The sequence below is a fragment of the Bombina bombina genome, chromosome 6 (assembly GCF_027579735.1).
Source record: "Bombina bombina isolate aBomBom1 chromosome 6, aBomBom1.pri, whole genome shotgun sequence".
Lineage (NCBI taxonomy): Eukaryota > Metazoa > Chordata > Amphibia > Anura > Bombinatoridae > Bombina > Bombina bombina.
Window position 1 is genome coordinate 1,050,870,387 of NC_069504.1, and position 21,335 is coordinate 1,050,891,721.

At 40.8% G+C, this 21,335-nt stretch overlaps 1 protein-coding gene across 2 annotated transcripts in view; it reads right to left on the bottom strand.

The window, feature by feature from the left end:
* Positions 1-480: 480 nt before the first annotated feature.
* The window catches only part of RAD52 (RAD52 homolog, DNA repair protein), a 362,327-nt gene continuing 341,472 nt past the window's right edge, over positions 481-21,335 (bottom strand). For both annotated transcript variants that reach the window (XM_053718842.1, XM_053718841.1), the window contains exon 12: positions 481-2,081. In XM_053718842.1, coding sequence (XP_053574817.1) covers positions 2,017-2,081 — 65 coding nt within the window. In that variant the 3' untranslated portion in view covers positions 481-2,016. The remainder of the gene's footprint in view (positions 2,082-21,335) is intronic.

Here is a 21,335-nt window from a genome sequence, read left to right on the forward strand (position 1 = left end):
CTTCTGGACCCAGCAAATCTAACACCTATTCTCTCCACAGACACTTAACATCATGAATGCATCTTTAGAATGCAAATACCTGGGTTTAAAGCCTTTAGAACAGGATATAATTATCTATCCTGACTTAGTTGCTGAGTGTCCACTGTACTACTGACTCAAGAAATAAATGAATGACAAGTTAAACATGGTTTGTTTTATGCCTTGAGAATGGGAACAAGATAAACTGAACATTTTGGTTAAGGATGGAGCAAATGCAACTGTGCTAGAGCCAAAAATGTGTAACTAAAATTCTGCACTAATAAAAAACTGTGTGGTACCAAGAGTCAGCAATGGACATTTGATAGCCCTAACATGTTATAAAGTTTTGTAATAACTACTGTGATATTGAATGTGGTATCAGGCCCTAGGGAAGAATACACATGTATGCAATACAAGTAAACTGTAGTTTCATTTAATCCTATGTCAAATAATTTAAAACAATTTAACCAATTTACAAATATTTTATTTCATACTAAAACAAGCGGCTTTAAGAACAGACTATATATATATATATATAGATTAAAAGAAAAACAAAAAGAACACAATACTATACAACATGATAAATTAAAATATTTAAGTTTACACCGGCTGGTCTTAAATTACAGTTGAATGATTAACACCAATAGGTTTTCTTTTGTGATGATTTAACATTCTCCTTTTTTTCAAGGCTAAAAAAATATCGTAGCAAATGCATTAATACATTATTAATAACTATTTATGGAAGACTGTTGCTCTGACAGCAAAATGTTGTGTAAAATACTTTTGAAGTTTGTTTCTTGTTAGGTGATATAAGATGAAATAATGCAGCCAATGCGGACATGAAGCTTAGGCCTCACTCTGGAACAAGGGAGTTCAGATTCAGTTCTTGAGGGATGTAAACATTAGGATTTCATACTCACTCTAAGGGCTAGATTTATTAAAGCCCTACGGCTGCAAGTTCTCACAAGAACTTGCTCGCCGTAATTTATCAAGCAGCGGTCTCCAGACTGCCGCTTCCCTAACCTCTTCGCCACCTCTAAGGTGGCGAAATTCAATCTCCTCGGTCTAGTCAGACCGAGGAGATTGACAGCTCCTGCCCGCGCTTTATTGGCTGTGCGCGAGCAGGGGACGGGATTGCATGTGAGCGCAAAATTGCGCTCGTGTGCAATGGCGAATACCTGCGGGTAATTTCGCCCCGCCACAGGCGAGCTGAGGCGTACAGGGGCGCGTATACGCGACCATGTACGCCTCAGCTTTAATAAATCTAGCCCTAAATTGTGCAGAGATTGTAATAGAAATTATATACAATTTAAGGGACACTGAACTCAGAAAATAAACGTGAGTGCAACTGGCCAGAGCATATATAGGATAACAGTGAAAATTATGTTTTAAAACACAACTCCTCTCTTAGGGTAAGCGTGCACTGGCCCAACTCTATACAGCAATTTATTTTAATGCCTTTCTAGTTTATCTCAACTTAAATAACTAGATTGAACAATGTTGGAATGACACTCAATGACTGGATAGGATACTATTGTTGGATAGGAAATCTTCTATAAGACAGTTATGGTGCCAAGCAATGGGTGCATCCAACTTAACACCACACTTCTTAAAGCCATAGATATTGTAGGAGCTTAGGTTGTATTTGATAAACATGGCTTTCCACAGTAACCAAAGTTATTGTTAGTAGTAGAAAAATGTGTAATTAAAAAAAAATAAAAAAAAAATCTTTGTGCAGATTAGTCAATGTGATCAAATTAAGAACCCACAATTCTGCTTTGCACACACATAAAAGAATTCAAATTCTCTTTTCATTTAAAAATTAAAAGGCGGTTTGCGCGTGTCATTGTATCATTATACTGGCCCTTCAAATTAAAAGCACAAACAGATCATGTTTCTGACTAATATTGTAGTGAAATTCAGATGGTTAGGGGCAGACGTTAACTTTAGTTGAGTTCAGTGTAGCAGAGAAACTGTATTCCAGGAAACCGGTGGCAATTATGACGATTCCAACTTCCTCTTCTTCATGAAAAGGCTCTGATTTTGCCGATATGGGCTCCTATCTATAGAGAGAAAGAAAGTGTCTTAGCTTGATTCTAGCTCTCAAATACTATACTGTATACAACCACCACCCTTCTCAAGAATGATAACAAACCTTACTCCGAAAGGAGTTTTTTTTATATGTCAAAAAATATTAGCAATAAAGATCCACAAGAATTTTAAGATCAGTATTTGTGCATATTCATCTTTATAATAGTGTCTATTACATGCAGTTATATCAAAATTGGTGTATACTGTCCCTTTAAATATTACATGTTGTCCATTTATATTCAGAGACACCTGTCACATTAAATTTCAGTTGGTTTCCTGAGTGCAGATGGCTCCAGTTCCAGTCTCCACATCTGAAGATGATGACTCAATCCATTATGGACTACAAGAATATTTCTTGTCTTCAGACATACCTACATATCATCATTTCCCTATTTTAAGCTCAGTTCCCTAAGTAGCACTCATAAACAAAGTTGTTATCCTTGAAGGAAACATAATCCAAAATAATATCTCAAAGTAGAATGTCTCTTTTCCACATGAAAAGGACTTTGTGTAATCCTTAAACGGGAGCAGCTCTTCATGAGTAAGAGCTACTAGGGAAAGACAAGATAACTTGCCATTTCTTTTAAGAGCTTTTCACTGCATGTCACCAGTTGTGAGAAAGCACAATTAAGTCTCAGGATTTGCCAAAAGAGGTACATATTGGAAATTAAATTATTCCACAATAACCACAAGAAAAACAGAAATGATATGGATATATGAAAAAAACAGAATTTATGTTTACCTGATAAATTACTTTCTCCAACGGTGTGTCCGGTCCACGGCGTCATCCTTACTTGTGGGATATTCTCTTCCCCAACAGGAAATGGCAAAGAGCCCAGCAAAGCTGGTCACATGATCCCTCCTAGGTTCCGCCTTCCCCAGTCATTCGACCGACGTAAAGGAGGAATATTTGCATAGGAGAAATCATATGATACCGTGGTGACTGTAGTTAAAGAAAATAAATCATCAGACCTGATTAAAAAACCAGGGCGGGCCGTGGACCGGACACACCGTTGGAGAAAGTAATTTATCAGGTAAACATAAATTCTGTTTTCTCCAACATAGGTGTGTCCGGTCCACGGCGTCATCCTTACTTGTGGGAACCAATACCAAAGCTTTAGGACACGGATGATGGGAGGGAGCAAATCAGGTCACCTAGATGGAAGGCACCACGGCTTGCAAAACCTTTCTCCCAAAAATAGCCTCAGAAGAAGCAAAAGTATCAAATTTGTAAAATTTAGTAAAAGTGTGCAGTGAAGACCAAGTCGCTGCCTTACATATCTGATCAACAGAAGCCTCGTTCTTGAAGGCCCATGTGGAAGCCACGGCCCTAGTGGAATGAGCTGTGATTCTTTCAGGAGGCTGTCGTCCGGCAGTCTCATAAGCCAATCTGATGATGCTTTTAAGCCAAAAAGAGAGAGAGGTAGAAGTTGCTTTTTGACCTCTCCTTTTACCAGAATAAACAACAAACAAGGAAGATGTTTGTCTGAAATCCTTTGTAGCATCTAAATAGAATTTTAGAGCACGAACTACATCCAAATTGTGCAACAAACGTTCCTTCTTTGAAACTGGATTCGGACACAAAGAAGGCACGACTATCTCCTGGTTAATGTTTTTGTTAGAAACAACTTTCGGAAGAAAACCAGGTTTAGTACGCAAAACCACCTTATCTGCATGGAACACCAGATAAGGAGGAGAACACTGCAGAGCAGATAACTCTGAAACTCTTCTAGCAGAAGAAATTGCAACCAAAAACAAAACTTTCCAAGATAATAACTTGATATCAACGGAATGTAGGGGTTCAAACGGAACCCCCTGAAGAACTGAAAGAACTAAATTGAGACTCCAAGGACGAGTCAAAGGTTTGTAAACAGGCTTGATTCTAACCAGAACCTGAACAAAAGCTTGAACATCTGGCACAGCCGCCAGCTTTTTGTGAAGTAAAACAGATAAAGCAGAAATCTGTCCCTTCAAAGAACTTGCAGATAATCCTTTCTCCAAACCTTCTTGAAGAAAGGATAGAATCTTAGGAATTTTTATCTTGTTCCATGGGAATCCTTTAGATTCACACCAACAGATATATTTTTTCCATATTTTATGGTAGATTTTTCTAGTTACAGGCTTTCTGGCCTGAACAAGAGTATCAATGACAGAATCTGAGAACCCTCGCTTTGATAAAATCAAGCGTTCAATCTCCAAGCAGTCAGTTGGAGTGAGGCCAGATTCGGATGTTCGAACGGACCTTGAACAAGAAGGTCCTGTCTCAAAGGTAGCTTCCATGGTGGAGCCGATGACATATTCACCAGGTCTGCATACCAAGTCCTGCGTGGCCACGCAGGAGCTATCAAGATCACCGATGCCCTCTCCTGATTGATCCTGGCTACCAGCCTGGGGATGAGAGGAAACGGTGGGAATACATAAGCTAGGTTGAAGGTCCAAGGTGCTACTAGTGCATCTACTAGAGTCGCCTTGGGATCCCTGGATCTGGACCCGTAGCAAGGAACCTTGAAGTTCTGACGAGAGGCCATCAGATCCATGTCTGGAATGCCCCACAATTGAGTTATTTGGGCAAAGATTTCCGGATGGAGTTCCCACTCCCCCGGATGAAATGTCTGACGACTCAGAAAATCCGCTTCCCAATTTTCCACTCCTGGGATGTGGATTGCAGACAAGTGGCAGGAATGAGTCTCCGCCCATTGAATGATTTTGGTCACTTCTTCCATCGCCAGGGAACTCCTTGTTCCCCCCTGATGGTTGATATACGCAACAGTCGTCATGTTGTCTGATTGAAACCGTATGAATTTGGCCTTTGCTAGCTGAGGCCAAGCCTTGAGAGCATTGAATATCGCTCTCAGTTCCAGAATATTTATCGGGAGAAGAGATTCTTCCCGAGACCAAAGACCCTGAGCTTTCAGGGGTTCCCAGACCGCGCCCCAGCCCACCAGACTGGCGTCGGTCGTGACAATGACCCACTCTGGTCTGCGGAAGCTCATCCCCTGTGACAGGTTGTCCAGGGTCAGCCACCAACGGAGTGAATCTCTGGTCCTCTGATCTACTTGTATCGTCGGAGACAAGTCTGTATAATCCCCATTCCACTGACTGAGCATGCACAGTTGTAATGGTCTCAGATGAATTCGCGCAAAAGGAACTATGTCCATTGCCGCGACCATCAAACCTATTACTTCCATGCACTGCGCTATGGAAGGAAGAAGAACAGAATGAAGTACTTGACAAGAGCTTAGAAGTTTTGATTTTCTGGCCTCTGTCAGAAAAATCCTCATTTCTAATGAGTCTATTATTGTTCCCAAGAAGGGAACTCTTGTTGACGGAGATAGAGAACTTTTTTCTACGTTCACTTTCCACCCGTGAGATCTGAGAAAGGCCAGGACAATGTCCGTATGAGCCTTTGCTTGTGGTAGGGACGACGCTTGAATCAGTATGTCGTCCAAGTAAGGTACTACTGCAATGACCCTTGGTCGTAGCACCGCTAGAAGGGACCCTAGTACCTTTGTGAAAATTCTTGGAGCAGTGGCTAATCCGAATGGAAGTGCCACAAACTGGTAATGTTTGTCCAGAAAGGCGAACCTTAGGAACCGATGATGTTCCTTGTGGATAGGAATATGTAGATACGCATCCTTTAAATCCACCGTGGTCATGAATTGACCTTCCTGGATGGTAGGAAGAATTGTCCGAATGGTTTCCATTTTGAACGATGGAACCTTGAGAAATTTGTTTAGGATCTTGAGATCTAAGATTGGTCTGAATGTTCCCTCTTTTTTGGGAACTATGAACAGATTGGAGTAGAATCCCATCCCTTGTTCTCCTAATGGAACAGGATGAATCACTCCCATTTTTAACAGGTCTTCTACACAATGTAAGAATGCCTGTCTTTTTATGTGGTCTGAAGACAATTGAGACCTGTGGAACCTCCCCCTTGGGGGTAGCTCCTTGAATTCCAGAAGATAACCTTGGGAGACTATTTCTAGCGCCCAAGGATCCAGAACATCTCTTGCCCAAGCCTGAGCGAAGAGAGAAAGTCTGGCCCCCACCAGATCCGGTCCCGGATCGGGGGCCAACATCTCATGCAGTCTTGGTAGCAGTGGCAGGTTTCTTGGCCTGCTTACCTTTGTTCCAGCCTTGCATTGGCCTCCAGGCTGGCTTGGTTTGAGAAGTATTACCCTCTTGCTTAGAGGATGTAGAACTTGGGGCTGGTCCGTTTCTGCGAAAGGGACGAAAATTTGGTTTATTTTTAGCCTTAAAAGACCTATCCTGAGGAAGGGCGTGGCCCTTACCCCCAGTGATATCTGAAATAATCTCTTTCAAGTCAGGGCCAAACAGCGTTTTCCCCTTGAAAGGTATGTTAAGCAATTTGTTCTTGGAAGACGCATCCGCTGACCAAGATTTTAGCCAAAGCGCTCTGCGCGCCACAATAGCAAACCCCGAATTTTTCGCCGCTAATCTAGCCAATTGCAAAGTGGCGTCTAAAGTAAAAGAGTTAGCCAATTTAAGAGCATGAATTCTGTCCAAAATCTCCTCATAAGAAGAATCTTTATCGAGCGACTTTTCTAGTTCATCGAACCAGATACACGCTGCTGTAGTGACAGGAACAATGCATGAAATTGGTTGTAGAAGGTAACCTTGCTGAACAAACATCTTTTTAAGCAAACCCTCTAATTTTTTATCCATAGGATCTTTGAAAGCACAACTATCTTCTATAGGGATAGTAGTGCGTTTGTTTAGAGTAGAAACCGCCCCCTCGACCTTGGGGACTGTCTGCCATAAGTCCTTTCTGGGGTCGACCATAGGAAACAATTTCTTAAATATAGGGGGAGGGACAAAAGGTATGCCGGGCCTTTCCCATTCTTTGTTTACAATGTCCGCCACCCGCTTGGGTATAGGAAAAGCTTCGGGGGCCCCGGGACCTCTAGGAACTTGTCCATCTTACATAATTTCTCTGGAATGACCAAATTGTCACAATCATCCAGAGTAGATAACACCTCCTTAAGCAGAGCGCGGAGATGTTCCAATTTAAATTTGAATGTAATCACATCAGGATCAGCTTGTTGAGAAATTTTCCCTGAATCTGAAATTTCTCCCTCAGACAAAACCTCCCTGGCCCCCTCAGACTGGTGTAGGGGCATGTCAGAACCATTATCATCAGCGTCCTCATGCTCTTCAGTATTTTCTAAAACAGAGCAGTCGCGCTTTCGCTGATAAGTGGGCATTTTGGCTAAAATGTTTTTGATAGAATTATCCATTACAGCCGTTAATTGTTGCATAGTAAGGAGTATTGGCACACTAGATGTACTAGGGGCCTCCTGTGTGGGCAAGACTGGCGTAGACAAAGGAGGGGATGATGCAGTACCATGCTTACTCCCCTCACTTGAGGAATCATCTTGGGCATCATTTTCTCTAAATTTTTTGTCACATACATCACATCTATTTAAATGAGAAGGAACCTTGGCTTCCTCACATACAGAACATAGTCTATCTGATAGTTCAGACATGTTAAACAGGCATAAACTTGATAACAAAGTACAAAAAACGTTTTAAAATAAAACCGTTACTGTCACTTTAAATTTTAAACTGAACACACTTTATTACTGAATATGTGAAAAAGTATGAAGGAATAGTTCAAAATTCACCAAAATTTCACCACAGTGTCTTAAAGCCTTAAAAGTATTGCACACCAAATTTGAAAGCTTTAACTCTTAAAATAACGGAACCGGAGCCGTTTTTATATTTAACCCCTATACAGTCCCTGGTATCTGCTTTGCTGAGACCCAACAAAGCCCAGAGGGGAATACGATACCAAATGACGCCTTCAGTAAGCTTTTTCTATGTATCTGAGCTCCTCACACATGCATCTGCATGCCTTGCTTCCCAAAAACAACTGCGCATTAGTGGCGCGAAAATGAGGCTCTGCCTATGATTAGAGAAGGCCCCCAGAGAAAAAGGTGTCCAATACAGTGCCTGCCGGTTATTCAACATAATTCCCAAGAATAAAATAACTCCTCAAAGCTATAAACTATTAAAAATGCTTATAAATCAATCGTTTTAGCCCAGAAAAATGTCTACCAGTCTTTAAAGCCCTTGTGAAGCCCTTTATTCTTATTTAATAAAAATGGCTTACCGGATCCCATAGGGAAAATGACAGCTTCCAGCATTACCAAGTCTTGTTAGAAATGTGTCATACCTCAAGCAGCAAAAGTCTGCTCACTGTTTCCCCCAACTGAAGTTAATTCCTCTCAACAGTCCTGTGTGGAAACAGCCATCGATTTTAGTAACGGTTGCTAAAATCATTTTCCTCTTACAAACAGAAATCTTCATCTCTTTTCTGTTTCAGAGTAAATAGTACATACCAGCACTATTTTAAAATAACAAACTCTTGATTGAAGAATAAAAACTACATTTAAACACCAAAAAACTCTAAGCCATCTCCGTGGAGATGTTGCCTGTACAACGGCAAAGAGAATGTCACAGTTCAATTGAATCTGCTTAACGAAAGGATCAAATATGCAGTTTTATAAATATGTGTAACATTCTATTTCAGAAAATAAAGTGTTTGTTCCTGAATAAATCATTGAACTAAAATTCTCTTTAGGCATATGATTCATCTAGGATTTAATTTACCACCTTGTAGTTGTATGATGTAAATCTTTAACAAACACACAACTACTGTGTGGTATTCTAATATACCGGAATAGATATACTAGTAATGTCAATAGGATGTATGGTATACTTAAGTGGAGTATGCTTTAGCAACATAAATTATTTAAATACACTCCAGGATGATAGAAACTTCCCTTTTGATAATATCGTAAGATGATAGTAACGATACAGCTAGCGTACATTGATGATTATAAGAAACTCATAAAGTAATGTTCCAGATAGAATTAACTCCAAAATGCAATAAGAGGATAATATATACAGTGTGCGAGGAAAGTCTTAGGTAGATATGATGATAAGTTCAAATATCCAGAGCGGTAAGTACTTACTCGCAGAAGAGAGAGGGAGAGGAGCCTCAAGCTGCAGCTGCGGCACAAGTGTGTTTGAGCGCGTAGTCCGTTCTGTGAAGGAGGCGGTGCTGAGGCGGAGCGGTCAGGTGTCAGCGTAAGCTGTCAGGATGCAGAAGTCAGTAACGACCACAAGGAGGAGGCATGTAAGATTCCCAAAAACCTGAATAGGTGAATCTCAATTACAAGCAATGAGAGAATGAACAAAGGCTCCTTATAAAGGGAGCTAAGCAACCAATTAAAGGTACAGGTATGAGAGAGTCAATATATGACAGGTCCCCCACCCAAGGAAAACCTCCAGGTTTTCAAAAAGAGGGTCTATCTGGATATCGTCTATGGAAAAGTCTCACCAACCGGGGGGCAGAGACCTGCGAAGCAGATTCCCAAGAGTCCTCATCTGGTGAATAACCGGACCAACGGATAAGATATTGTAAATCCCCACGATATACTCTTGAGTCTAGTATGTCAGAAACCTCATAATCCACCTCTGATGATGAAGTATCAGGTGGTACAGACAAAGGGACTGGTTGTGACCGAACAGGTGTGTACGGTTTCAACAGTGAAACGTGAAATGAAGGATGTATACGGAATTTCTCATGCAACTGCAGGGTTACTGCATTCGAATTAATAATTTTAGTAATTGGAAATGGACCAACATATAATTGGTTAAACTTTGCTTTAGTAGCCGGAATTTTCAAATGACGGGTGGATAACCACGCTAAGTCACCAACTTTATAGTTAGGTGCTGGTCGCCGTCGTAGGTTGTAATAATGTTGTTGTTGGGATTGAGCCTTTTGAATATTCTCTTTTAAAAGGTTAAAAGATTGTGCAATTGAGTTGACCAAGTCATTAACTACAGGACATGGCACATGAATGTTTTGATGAAATTCATATTCCGGATTAAATCCGTAATTTGCGAAGAACGGAGTTAACTGAGTGGAGGTATTCTTAGTATTGTTATAGGCAAATTCAGCAGTTGCTAGAAAATCTGCCCACTTCTCTTGTTGTTGAGAACAATGAATTCTCAAATATTGTTCCAATGCCTGATTGGTACGTTCGCACTGTCCATTAGTTTGTGGATGATAAGAAGTGGTTAATTTTCTTGTGATATTCAACCTTTGACAAAGTGAATGCCAAAATTTCGAAGTAAATTGACTACCTCGGTCAGTTAAGACACTAGTTGGAAGACCGTGTAATCTCACTATATGGTTCAGAAATAACTCAGCTGTTTGTGAGGCAGTAGGTAACGCTTGTATAGGTAGAAAATGTGCCATTTTGGTAAAAAGGTCAATTACCACTAAGATTGTAGTGAAATTTTTTGATGTCGGTAATTCTACAATGAAGTCCATTGCGACTTCCTTCCATGGTCGTTCCGGAATGGGTAAAGACATCAAATACCCATATGGCCTTTTATGTTCCTTTTTATGTTGAATACAAGTTGTACAGGAGTGAACATATTCCTCAACTGATTTCCACATTTTGGGCCACCAGTATTTCCTTTTTAATAGATGATAGGTATTTTGAATACCCGGATGACCATTTAGAATCGAATCATGGTTCTGTTTTAAAATACTTCCTTGTAAGGATGGAGGTATGTACAATAAGTTCCCGAAATAATACAACCCATCTGAACCTTTCGTAAGGTTGAATCTTTCTGGGTTGCAATTACCTCCCTGGGAATATTCTTTCTCTTGTTCAGAAGTCAAAGTACAAGATATGAAATGTCCAAGTGGTAGAATAGTACTTGGTGAAGATTCTTTTTTATCTTGCACCTTCTGTCTTGATAAAGCGTCTGCTTTTCCGTTCCTTGAACCAGGTCGGTATTGAATGTGAAAATTAAACCTGGTGAAAAACAAACTCCATCTCAGCTGTCTAGATGACAAAGTCCGATTGGTTTGTAAATATTCTAAATTTTTATGGTCAGTAATAACCAAAATTGGTGTCTCAGTTCCTTCTAGTAAGTGTCTCCAATTTTCAAAAGCAGATTTTATGGATAGGAGCTCCTTTTCTCCAATAGGATAATTAATTTCTGCTGGAGACAGAGATCTTGAAAAATATGCTACAGGATGCATAGGATCTAACAGACTCTTCCTTTGAGACAAAATAGCCCCTAAAGCACTCTCTGAGGCATCCACCTCAAGTATAAACTGTTTTTTGGGGTCTGGGAATTGAAGTATGGGTGCCGTAGTAAAACTACGTTTCAAAGTATCAAATGCTTGTTGTGCTTCTGTACTCCAATTAAAAGGTATGTGTTTACCTGTAAGTCTCGTCAATGGTTTGACTATATGTGAGAAATTTTTAATAAATTTTCGGTAAAAGTTTGAGAATCCTAAAAAACTCTGTAATTCCTTTACTGTGGTTGGTCTTGGCCAACCTGTTATAGCTGTTATTTTTGTATCTTCCATGTTGATACCTTCAGCTGTTATTTTGTATCCTAGGAAAGAAATATCTTGTGTGTGGAAGATACATTTTTCAGGTTTAGCATAAAGTTGATTCTCTCTAAGTCTTGTTAAAACTGTTGTAACATGTTTTATATGCTGTTCTAAGGATTCTGAATATATTAAAATATCATCCAGGTAAATTATGATACAGACATCCAGTAGATCTCTAAATAGTTCATTTATAAAATACTGGAATGTCGCGGGGGCATTACAGAGCCCGAATGGCATCACAGTATATTCGTACAGTCCGTACCGAGTACGGAATGCTGTGAGCCATTCGTCTCCTTTTCTAATTCGAATCAAGTTATAGGCTCCCCTTAAATCCAATTTTGTAAAAATTGTTGCATTACCCAACCTTTCTATTAACTCTGTAATTAAAGGTAAGGGGTACCGGTTCTTAATTGTAACTTTATTTAATTGTCTGTAATCAATGATTGGCCTGAGAGTACCATCTTTGTTTCGGACAAAAAACATTCCAGCTGCTGCTGGAGAGGTGGATGGTCTAATGAACCCCTTTCTTAGATTTTCATCTAAATATTGTTTGAGATGTGTGAGTTCAGGTTGAGAGAGGGGATAGATATGACCATGTGGAATTGGGGAACCAGGTAACAATTCAATTGGACAGTCGAAATCCCTGTGAGGGGGCAATGATTCTGCTTCCTTCTTGTCAAAGACATCTTGGAAGGAGGAATATTCTTTTGGTATCTGGTTAGATGTTTTATCAGAATCTGCTTGTATAATACAGATCTTAGACTGACATCTATTCCTGCAATTGTCAGAGGAAAATTGAATTTTATTTGTGGACCAGTCTATAATTGGTTGATGTTGTTGTAACCACTTTAACCCCAAAATAATTGGGAATAAAGGAGAAGGTGTTATGTCAAAAATAATATTCTCAATATGTCCTTCTTGTGTACTCATAACTAACCTCTGTGTTTGATGTGTGATTGAACCATGTAAAGCTTGGCTACCATCAAAAACTCTTAAAACATAAGGATGATTTATGTCTTTTATTGGTATTTCATGTTTACACACCACATGATAATCTATGAAGTTGCTTGTTGCACCAGAGTCAATGAGTGCCTTCAAAGTAATCTTTTTTGAACCCCACTGTAATGAAATAGGTAAAAAACAATAAGTTGAATTAACACTTCTCATATCAAAAACAGAATTTATGTTTACCTGATAAATTACTTTCTCCAACGGTGTGTCCGGTCCACGGCGTCATCCTTACTTGTGGGATATTCTCTTCCCCAACAGGAAATGGCAAAGAGCCCAGCAAAGCTGGTCACATGATCCCTCCTAGGCTCCGCCTACCCCAGTCATTCGACCGACGTTAAGGAGGAATATTTGCATAGGAGAAACCATATGATACCGTGGTGACTGTAGTTAAAGAAAATAAATCATCAGACCTGATTAAAAAACCAGGGCGGGCCGTGGACCGGACACACCGTTGGAGAAAGTAATTTATCAGGTAAACATAAATTCTGTTTTCTCCAACATAGGTGTGTCCGGTCCACGGCGTCATCCTTACTTGTGGGAACCAATACCAAAGCTTTAGGACACGGATGAAGGGAGGGAGCAAATCAGGTCACCTAGATGGAAGGCACCACGGCTTGCAAAACCTTTCTCCCAAAAAATAGCCTCAGAAGAAGCAAAAGTATCAAACTTGTAAAATTTGGTAAAAGTGTGCAGTGAAGACCAAGTCGCTGCCCTACATATCTGATCAACAGAAGCCTCGTTCTTGAAGGCCCATGTGGAAGCCACAGCCCTAGTGGAATGAGCTGTGATTCTTTCAGGAGGCTGCCGTCCGGCAGTCTCGTAAGCCAATCTGATGATGCTTTTAATCCAAAAAGAGAGAGAGGTAGAAGTTGCTTTTTGACCTCTCCTGTTACCAGAATAAACAACAAACAAGGAAGATGTTTGTCTAAAATCCTTTGTAGCATCTAAATAGAATTTTAGAGCGCGAACAACATCCAAATTGTGCAACAAACGTTCCTTCTTCGAAACTGGTTTCGGACCCAAAGAAGGCACGACTATCTCCTGGTTAATGTTTTTGTTAGAAACAACTTTTGGAAGAAAACCAGGTTTAGTACGTAAAACCACCTTATCTGCATGGAACACCAGATAAGGAGGAGAACACTGCAGAGCAGATAATTCTGAAACTCTTCTAGCGGAAGAAATTGCAGCCAAAAACAAAACTTTCCAAGATAATAACTTAATATCAACGGAATGTAAGGGTTCAAACGGAACCCCCTGAAGAACTGAAAGAACTAAGTTGAGACTCCAAGGAGGAGTCAAAGGTTTGTAAACAGGCTTGATTCTAACCAGAGCCTGAACAAAGGCTTGAACATCTGGCACAGCTGCCAGCTCTTTGTGAAGTAACACAGACAAGGCAGAAATCTGTCCCTTCAAGGAACTTGCAGATAATCCTTTCTCCAATCCTTCTTGAAGAAAGGATAGAATCCTAGGAATCTTTACCTTGTCCCAAGGGAATCCTTTAGATTCACACCAACAGATATATTTTTTCCATATTTTGTGGTAAATTTTTCTAGTTACAGGCTTTCTGGCCTGAACAAGAGTATCAATAACAGAATCTGAGAACCCTCGCTTTGATAAGATCAAGCGTTCAATCTCCAAGCAGTCAGCTGGAGTAGGACCAGATTCGGATGTTCGAACGGACCTTGAACAAGAAGGTCTCGTCTCAAAGGTAGCTTCCATGGTGAAGCCGATGACATATTCACCAGATCTGCCTACCAAGTCCTGCGTGGTTACGCAGGAGCTATCAAGATCACCTACGCCCTCTCCTGATTGATCCTGGCTACCAGCCTGGGGATGAGAGGAAACGGCGGGAATACATAAGCTAGGTTGAAGGTCCAAGGTGCTACTAGTGCATCTACTAGAGTCGCCTTGGGATCCCTGGATCTGGACCCGTAGCAAGGAACCTTGAAGTTCTGACGAGAGGCCATCAGATCCATGTCTGGAATGCCCCACAGTTGAGTGATTTGGGCAAAGATTTCCGGATGGAGTTCCCACACCCCCGGATGCAATGTCTGACGAATCAGAAAATCCGCTTCCCAAGTTTCCACTCCTGGGATGTGGATTGCAGACAGGTGGCAGGAGCGAGTCTCCGCCCATTGAATGATTTTGGTCACTTCTTCCATCGCCAGGGAACTCCTTGTTCCCCCCTGATGGTTGATGTACGCAACAGTCGTCATGTTGTCTGATTGAAACCGTATGAACTTGGCCCTCGCTAGCTGAGGCCAAGCCTTGAGAGCACTGAATATCGCTCTCAGTTCCAGAATATTTATCGGTAGAAGAGATTCTTCCCGAGACCAAAGACCCTGAGCTTTCAGGGATCCCCAGACCGCGCCCCAGCCCATCAGACTGGCGTCGGTCGTGACAATGACCCACTCTGGTCTGCGGGAGGTCACCCCTAGCGACAGGTTGTCCAACCAACGGAGTGAGTCTCTGGTCCTCTGATTTACTTGTATCTTCGGAGACAAGTCTGTATAGTCCCCATTCCACTGACTGAGCATACACAATTGAAATGGTCTTAGATGAATGCGCGCAAAAGGAACTATGTCCATTGCCGCTACCATCAAACCTATCACTTCCATGCACTGTGCTATGGAAGGAAGAGGAACGGAAGGAAGTATCCGACAAGAGTTTAGAAGTTTTGTTTTTCTGGTCTCTGTCAGAAAAATCCTCATTTCTAAGGAGTCTATTATTGTTCCCAAGAAGGGAACTCTTGTCGACGGAGATAGAGAACTCTTTTCCACGTTCACTTACCATCCGTGAGATCTCAGAAAGGCCAGGACTATGTCCGTGTGAGCCTTTGCTTGAGGAAGGGACGACGCTTGAATCAGAATGTCGTCCAAATAAGGTACTACAGCAATGCCCCTTGGTCTTAGCACCGCCAGAAGGGACCCTAGTACCTTTGTGAAAATCCTTGGAACAGTGGCTAATCCGAAAGGAAGCGCCACGAACTGGTAATGCTTGTCCAGGAATGCGAACCTTAGGAACCGATGATGTTCCTTGTGGACAGGAATATGTAGATACGCATCCTTTAAATCCACCGTGGTCAAGAATTGACCTTTCTGGATGGAAGGATTGTTCGAATGGTTTCCATTTTGGACGATGGAACCTTGAGAAACTTGTTTAGGATCTTGAGATCTAAGATTGGTCTGAACGTTCCCTCTTTTTTGGGAACTACGAACAGATTGGAGTAGAACCCCATCCCTCGTTCTTTTAATGGAACAGGATGAATCACTTCCAGAAGATAACCTTGGAAGACTATTTCTAGCGCCCAAGGATCCAGAACATCTCTTGCCCAAGCCTGAGTGAAGAGAGAGAGTCTGCCCCCCACCAAATCCGGTCCCGGATCGGGGGCCCGCATCTCATGCTGTCTTGGGAGCAGTGGCAGGTTTCTTGGCCTGCTTTCCTTTGTTCCAGCCTTGCCTTGGTCTCCAGGCTGGATTGGCTTGAGAAGTATTACCCTCCTGCTTAGAGGACGTAGCACTTGGGGCTGGTCCGTTTCTGCGAAAGGGACGAAAATTAGGTTTATTTTTGGCCTTGAAAGACCTATTCTGAGGAAGGGCGTGGCCCTTGCCCCCAGTGATATCAAAGATAAACTCTTTCAAGTCAGGGCCAAACAGTGTTTTCCCCTTGAAAGGAATGTCAAACAATTTGTTCTTGGAAGACGCATCCGCTGACCAAGATTTTAACCAAAGCGCTCTGCGCGCCACAATAGCAAACCCAGAATTTTTCGCCGCTAACCTAGCCAATTGCAAGGTGGCGTCTAGGGTGAAAGAATTAGCCAATTTAAGAGCACGAATTCTGTCCATAATCTCCTCATAAGAAGAAGAATTACTAATAATCGCCTTTTCTAGCTCATCGCACCAGAAACACGCGGCTGTAGTGACAGGGACAATGCATGCAATTGGTTGTAGAAGGTAACCTTGCTGAACAAACATCTTTTTTAGCAAACCTTCTAATTTTTTATCCATAGGATCTTGGAAAGCACAACTATCTTCTATGGGTATAGTGGTGCGCTTGTTTAGAGTAGAAACCGCCCCCTCGACCTTGGGGACTGTCTGCCATAAGTCCTTTCTGGGGTCGACTATAGGAAACAATTTTTTAAATATGGGGGGAGGTACGAAAGGTACACCGGGCCTGTCCCATTCTTTATTAACAATGTACGCCACCCGCTTGAGTATAGGAAAAGCTTCGGGGGGCCCCGGGGCCTCTAGGAACTTGTCCATTTTACATAGTGTTTCTGGAATGACCAGATAATCACAATCATCCAAATTGGATAACACCTCCTTAAGCAGAGCGCGGAGATGTTCCAACTTAAATTTAAAAGTAATCACATCAGGTTCAGCTTGTTGAGAAATTTTTCCTGAATCTGAAATTTCTCCCTCAGACAAAACCTCCCTGGCCCCCTCAGACTGGTGTAGGGGCCCTTCAGAAACAATATCATCAGCGGCCTCATGCTCTTCAGTATTTTCTAAAACAGAGCAGTCGCGCTTTCGCTGACAAGTGGGCATATTGGCTAAAATGTTTTTGATAGAATTATCCATTACAGCCGTTAATTGTTGCATAGTAAGGAGTATTGGCGCGCTAGATGTACTAGGGGCCTCCTGTATGGGCAAAACTGGTGTAGACGAAGGAGGGGATGATGCAGTACCATGCTTACTCCCCTCACTTGAGGAATCATCTTGGGCATCATTTTTACTAAATTTATTATGACATAAATCACATCTATTTAAATGAGAAGGAACCTTGGCTTCCCCACAGTCAGAACACAATCTATCTGGTAGTTCAGACATGTTAAACAGGCATAAACTTGATAACAAAGCACAAAAAACGTTTTAAAATAAAACCGTTACTGTCACTTTAAATTTTAAACTGAACACACTTTATTACTGCAATTGCGAAAAAGTATGAAGGAATTGTTCAAAATTCACCAAAGTTTCACCACAGTGTCTTAAAGCCTTAAAAGTATTGCACACCAAATTTGGAAGCTTTAACCCTTAAAATAACGGAACCGGAGCCATTTTTATATTTAACCCCTTTACAGTCCCTGGAATCTGCTTTGCTGAGACCCAACCAAGCCCAAAGGGGAATACGATACCAAATAATGCCTTCAGAAAGACTTTTCTATGTATCAGAGCTCCACACACATGCAGCTGCATGTCATGCTGTTCTCAAAAACAAGTGCGCCATACCGGCGCGAAAATGAGGCTCTGACTATGATTAGGGAAAGCCCCAATAGAATAAAGTGTCTAAAACAGTGCCTGCCGATATTATTTTACAAAAAATACCCAGATTAAATGATTCCTCAAGGCTAAATATGTGTAAATATGATCGATTTAGCCCAGAAAATGTCTACAGTCTTAATAAGCCCTTGTGAAGCCCTTATTTACTGTGTGAATAAAAATGGCTTACCGGATCCCATAGGGAAAATGACAGCTTCCAGCATTACATCGTCTTGTTAGAATGTGTCATACCTCAAGCAGCAAAAGACTGCTCACTGTTCCCCCAACTGAAGTTAATTCCTCTCAACAGTCCTGTGTGGAACAGCCATGGATTTTAGTAACGGTTGCTAAAATCATTTTCCTCATACAAACAGAAATCTTCATCTCTTTTCTGTTTCAGAGTAAATAGTACATACCAGCACTATTTTAAAATAACAAACTCTTGATTGAATAATAAAAACTACAGTTAAACACTAAAAAACTCTAAGCCATCTCCGTGGAGATGTTGCCTGTACAACGGCAAAGAGAATGACTGGGGTAGGCGGAGCCTAGGAGGGATCATGTGACCAGCTTTGCTGGGCTCTTTGCCATTTCCTGTTGGGGAAGAGAATATCCCACAAGTAAGGATGACGCCGTGGACCGGACACACCTATGTTGGAGAAAGAACTTGGTTTTTTATGTATCTCACCTTTCTTTGTTTTCAAAAGGTTAGGACATTCCTTGACCTCATGTTCTTTGGCAGCACAATAAAGGCAAAGATTGTTGTCCCTTCTTCTCCTTTTCTCTTCCATAGTTAGAGGACCCCTAATCACACCTATTTCCATAGGTTCATCTGGTGTTTTGTACTGTTGAGTACTAATAGGGTTACTTATTCTCTTTGTTGCTGTTTCCTGACTAAACCTTTCTCTCTTTCTTTCCCTTAACCTTCTATCTATATTGATGGAAAGAGACATGAGATTATCTAAAGTTTCTGGTATATCAACTCGCGAGAGTTCATCCTTCAATGCATCTGACAATCCAAGTCTGAATTGATTGCGCAATGAAATATTATTCCATTGTGAGTCCTTAGACACTCTCTTAAATTCTGCTATGTAATCCTCCACGGGCCTTTTCCCTTGTCTAAGAGCTCTCATAGCATTTTCAGATGTTATCTGTTTGCATGGGTCATCATAGAGAAGTGCCATAGCTTGAAAAAAACCCTCTAAACTGTCCAATATCGGGTCATTTAGCTCAAAATAGGAGTTTGCCCATGTTCTGGGTTCTCCTCTTAGATATGATATTACTGTTAGAACTCTCTGTTTGTCTGTGGTATAAGTCTTAGGTCTTACAGTAAAGAGTAATAAACATGAGTTTTTAAAGTCTCTAAATTGACTTCTGTCACCAAAATTTTTTTCTGGTGGTGATACATTTGGCTCATTGGTAGAATCCACAGTAAGCTGTTTAGGAGTTACTGTGTCTTTAAGAATGTCTTTTAAAGTCTGATTCTCTAATTGAAGTTGTCTTAACCCTTGTGAGAGCTGTTCAACCCTCTGGGATAAATTATAGACATGTGAAGGTAATTCTGCTTGATCCATTTTTAAGGCTTGTAATTCTGTCACAGTTCAATTGAATCTGCTTAACGAAAGGATCAAATATGCAGTTTTATAAATATGTGTAACATTCTATTTCAGAAAATAAAGTGTTTGTTCCTGAATAAATCATTGAACTAAAATTCTCTTTAGGCATATGATTCATCTAGGATTTAATTTACCACCTTGTAGTTGTATGATGTAAATCTTTAACAAACACACAACTACTGTGTGGTATTCTAATATACCGGAATAGATATACTAGTAATGTCAATAGGATGTATGGTATACTTAAGTGGAGTATGCTTTAGCAACATAAATTATTTAAATACACTCCAGGATGATAGAAACTTCCCTTTTGATAATATCGTAAGATGATAGTAACGATACAGCTAGCGTACATTGATGATTATAAGAAACTCATAAAGTAATGTTCCAGATAGAATTAACTCCAAAATGCAATAAGAGGATAATATATACAGTGTGCGAGGAAAGTCTTAGGTAGATATGATGATAAGTTCAAATATCCAGAGCGGTAAGTACTTACTCGCAGAAGAGAGAGGGAGAGGAGCCTCAAGCTGCAGCTGCGGCACAAGTGTGTTTGAGCGTGTAGTCCGTTCTGTGAAGGAGGCGGTGCTGAGGCGGAGCGGTCAGGTGTCAGCGTAAGCTGTCAGGATGCAGAAGTCAGTAACGACCACAAGGAGGAGGCATGTAAGATTCCCAAAAACCTGAATAGGTGAATCTCAATTACAAGCAATGAGAGAATGAACAAAGGCTCCTTATAAAGGGAGCTAAGCAACCAATTAAAGGTACAGGTATGAGAGAGTCAATATATGACAGAGAATGACTGGGGAAGGCGGAGCCTAGGAGGGATCATGTGACCAGCTTTGCTGGGCTCTTTGCCATTTCCTGTTGGGGAAGAGAATATCCCACAAGTAAGGATGACGCCGTGGACCGGACACACCTATGTTGGAGAAACATAATTTATGTAAGAACTTACCTGAATAATGAATTTCTTTCATATTGGCAAGAGTCCATGAGCTAGTGACGTATGGGATATACAATCAGGAGGGGCAAAGTTTCCCAAACCTCAGAATGCCTATAAATATACCCTCACCACACACACAATTTAGTTTTAACAAATAGCCAAGTAGTAGGGTGATAGAAAAAAAGGAGTAAAAAGCATCAAAAAAGGAATTGGAAATATAATTGTGCTTTATACAAAAAAACATAACCACCATAAAAAGGGTGGGTCTCATGGACTCTTGCCAATATGAAAGAAATGAATTTATCAGGTAAGTTTGTACATAAATTATGTTTTCTTTCATGTAATTGGCAAGAGTCCATGAGCTAGTGACATATGGGATAGAAATACCCAAGATGTGGAACTCCACACATGAGCCACTAGAGAAGGAGGGATAAAATAAAAACAGCCATTTTCCGCTGAAAAAATTAAATCCACAACCAAAAAAATAAGTTTTGCTCATAAATGAAAGAAAAAAACTTAAAACATAAGCAGAGGAATCAAACTGAAACAGATGCCTGAAGAACTTTTCTACCAAAAACTGCTTCCGAAGAGGCAAATATATTAAAATGGTAGAATTTAGTAAATGTATGCAAAGAAGACCAAGTTGCTGCTTTGCAAATCTGATCAACTAAAGTTTCATTCTTAAAAGCCCACGAAGTGGAGACTGATCTAGTAGAATGAGCCGTGATTCTCTGAGGCGGGGCCTGACCCGACTCCACATAAGCCTTATGAATCAAAAGCTTTAACCAAGATGCCTAGGAAATGGCAGAAGCTTTCTGACCTTTCCTAGAACCAGAAAAGACAACAAATAGACTAGAAGTCTTTCTGAAATCTTTAGTAGCTTCAACATAATATTTCAAAGCTCTTATTTCCCTTTTAATGTTGTTAGAATTCACAACTTTAGGTAAAAATTT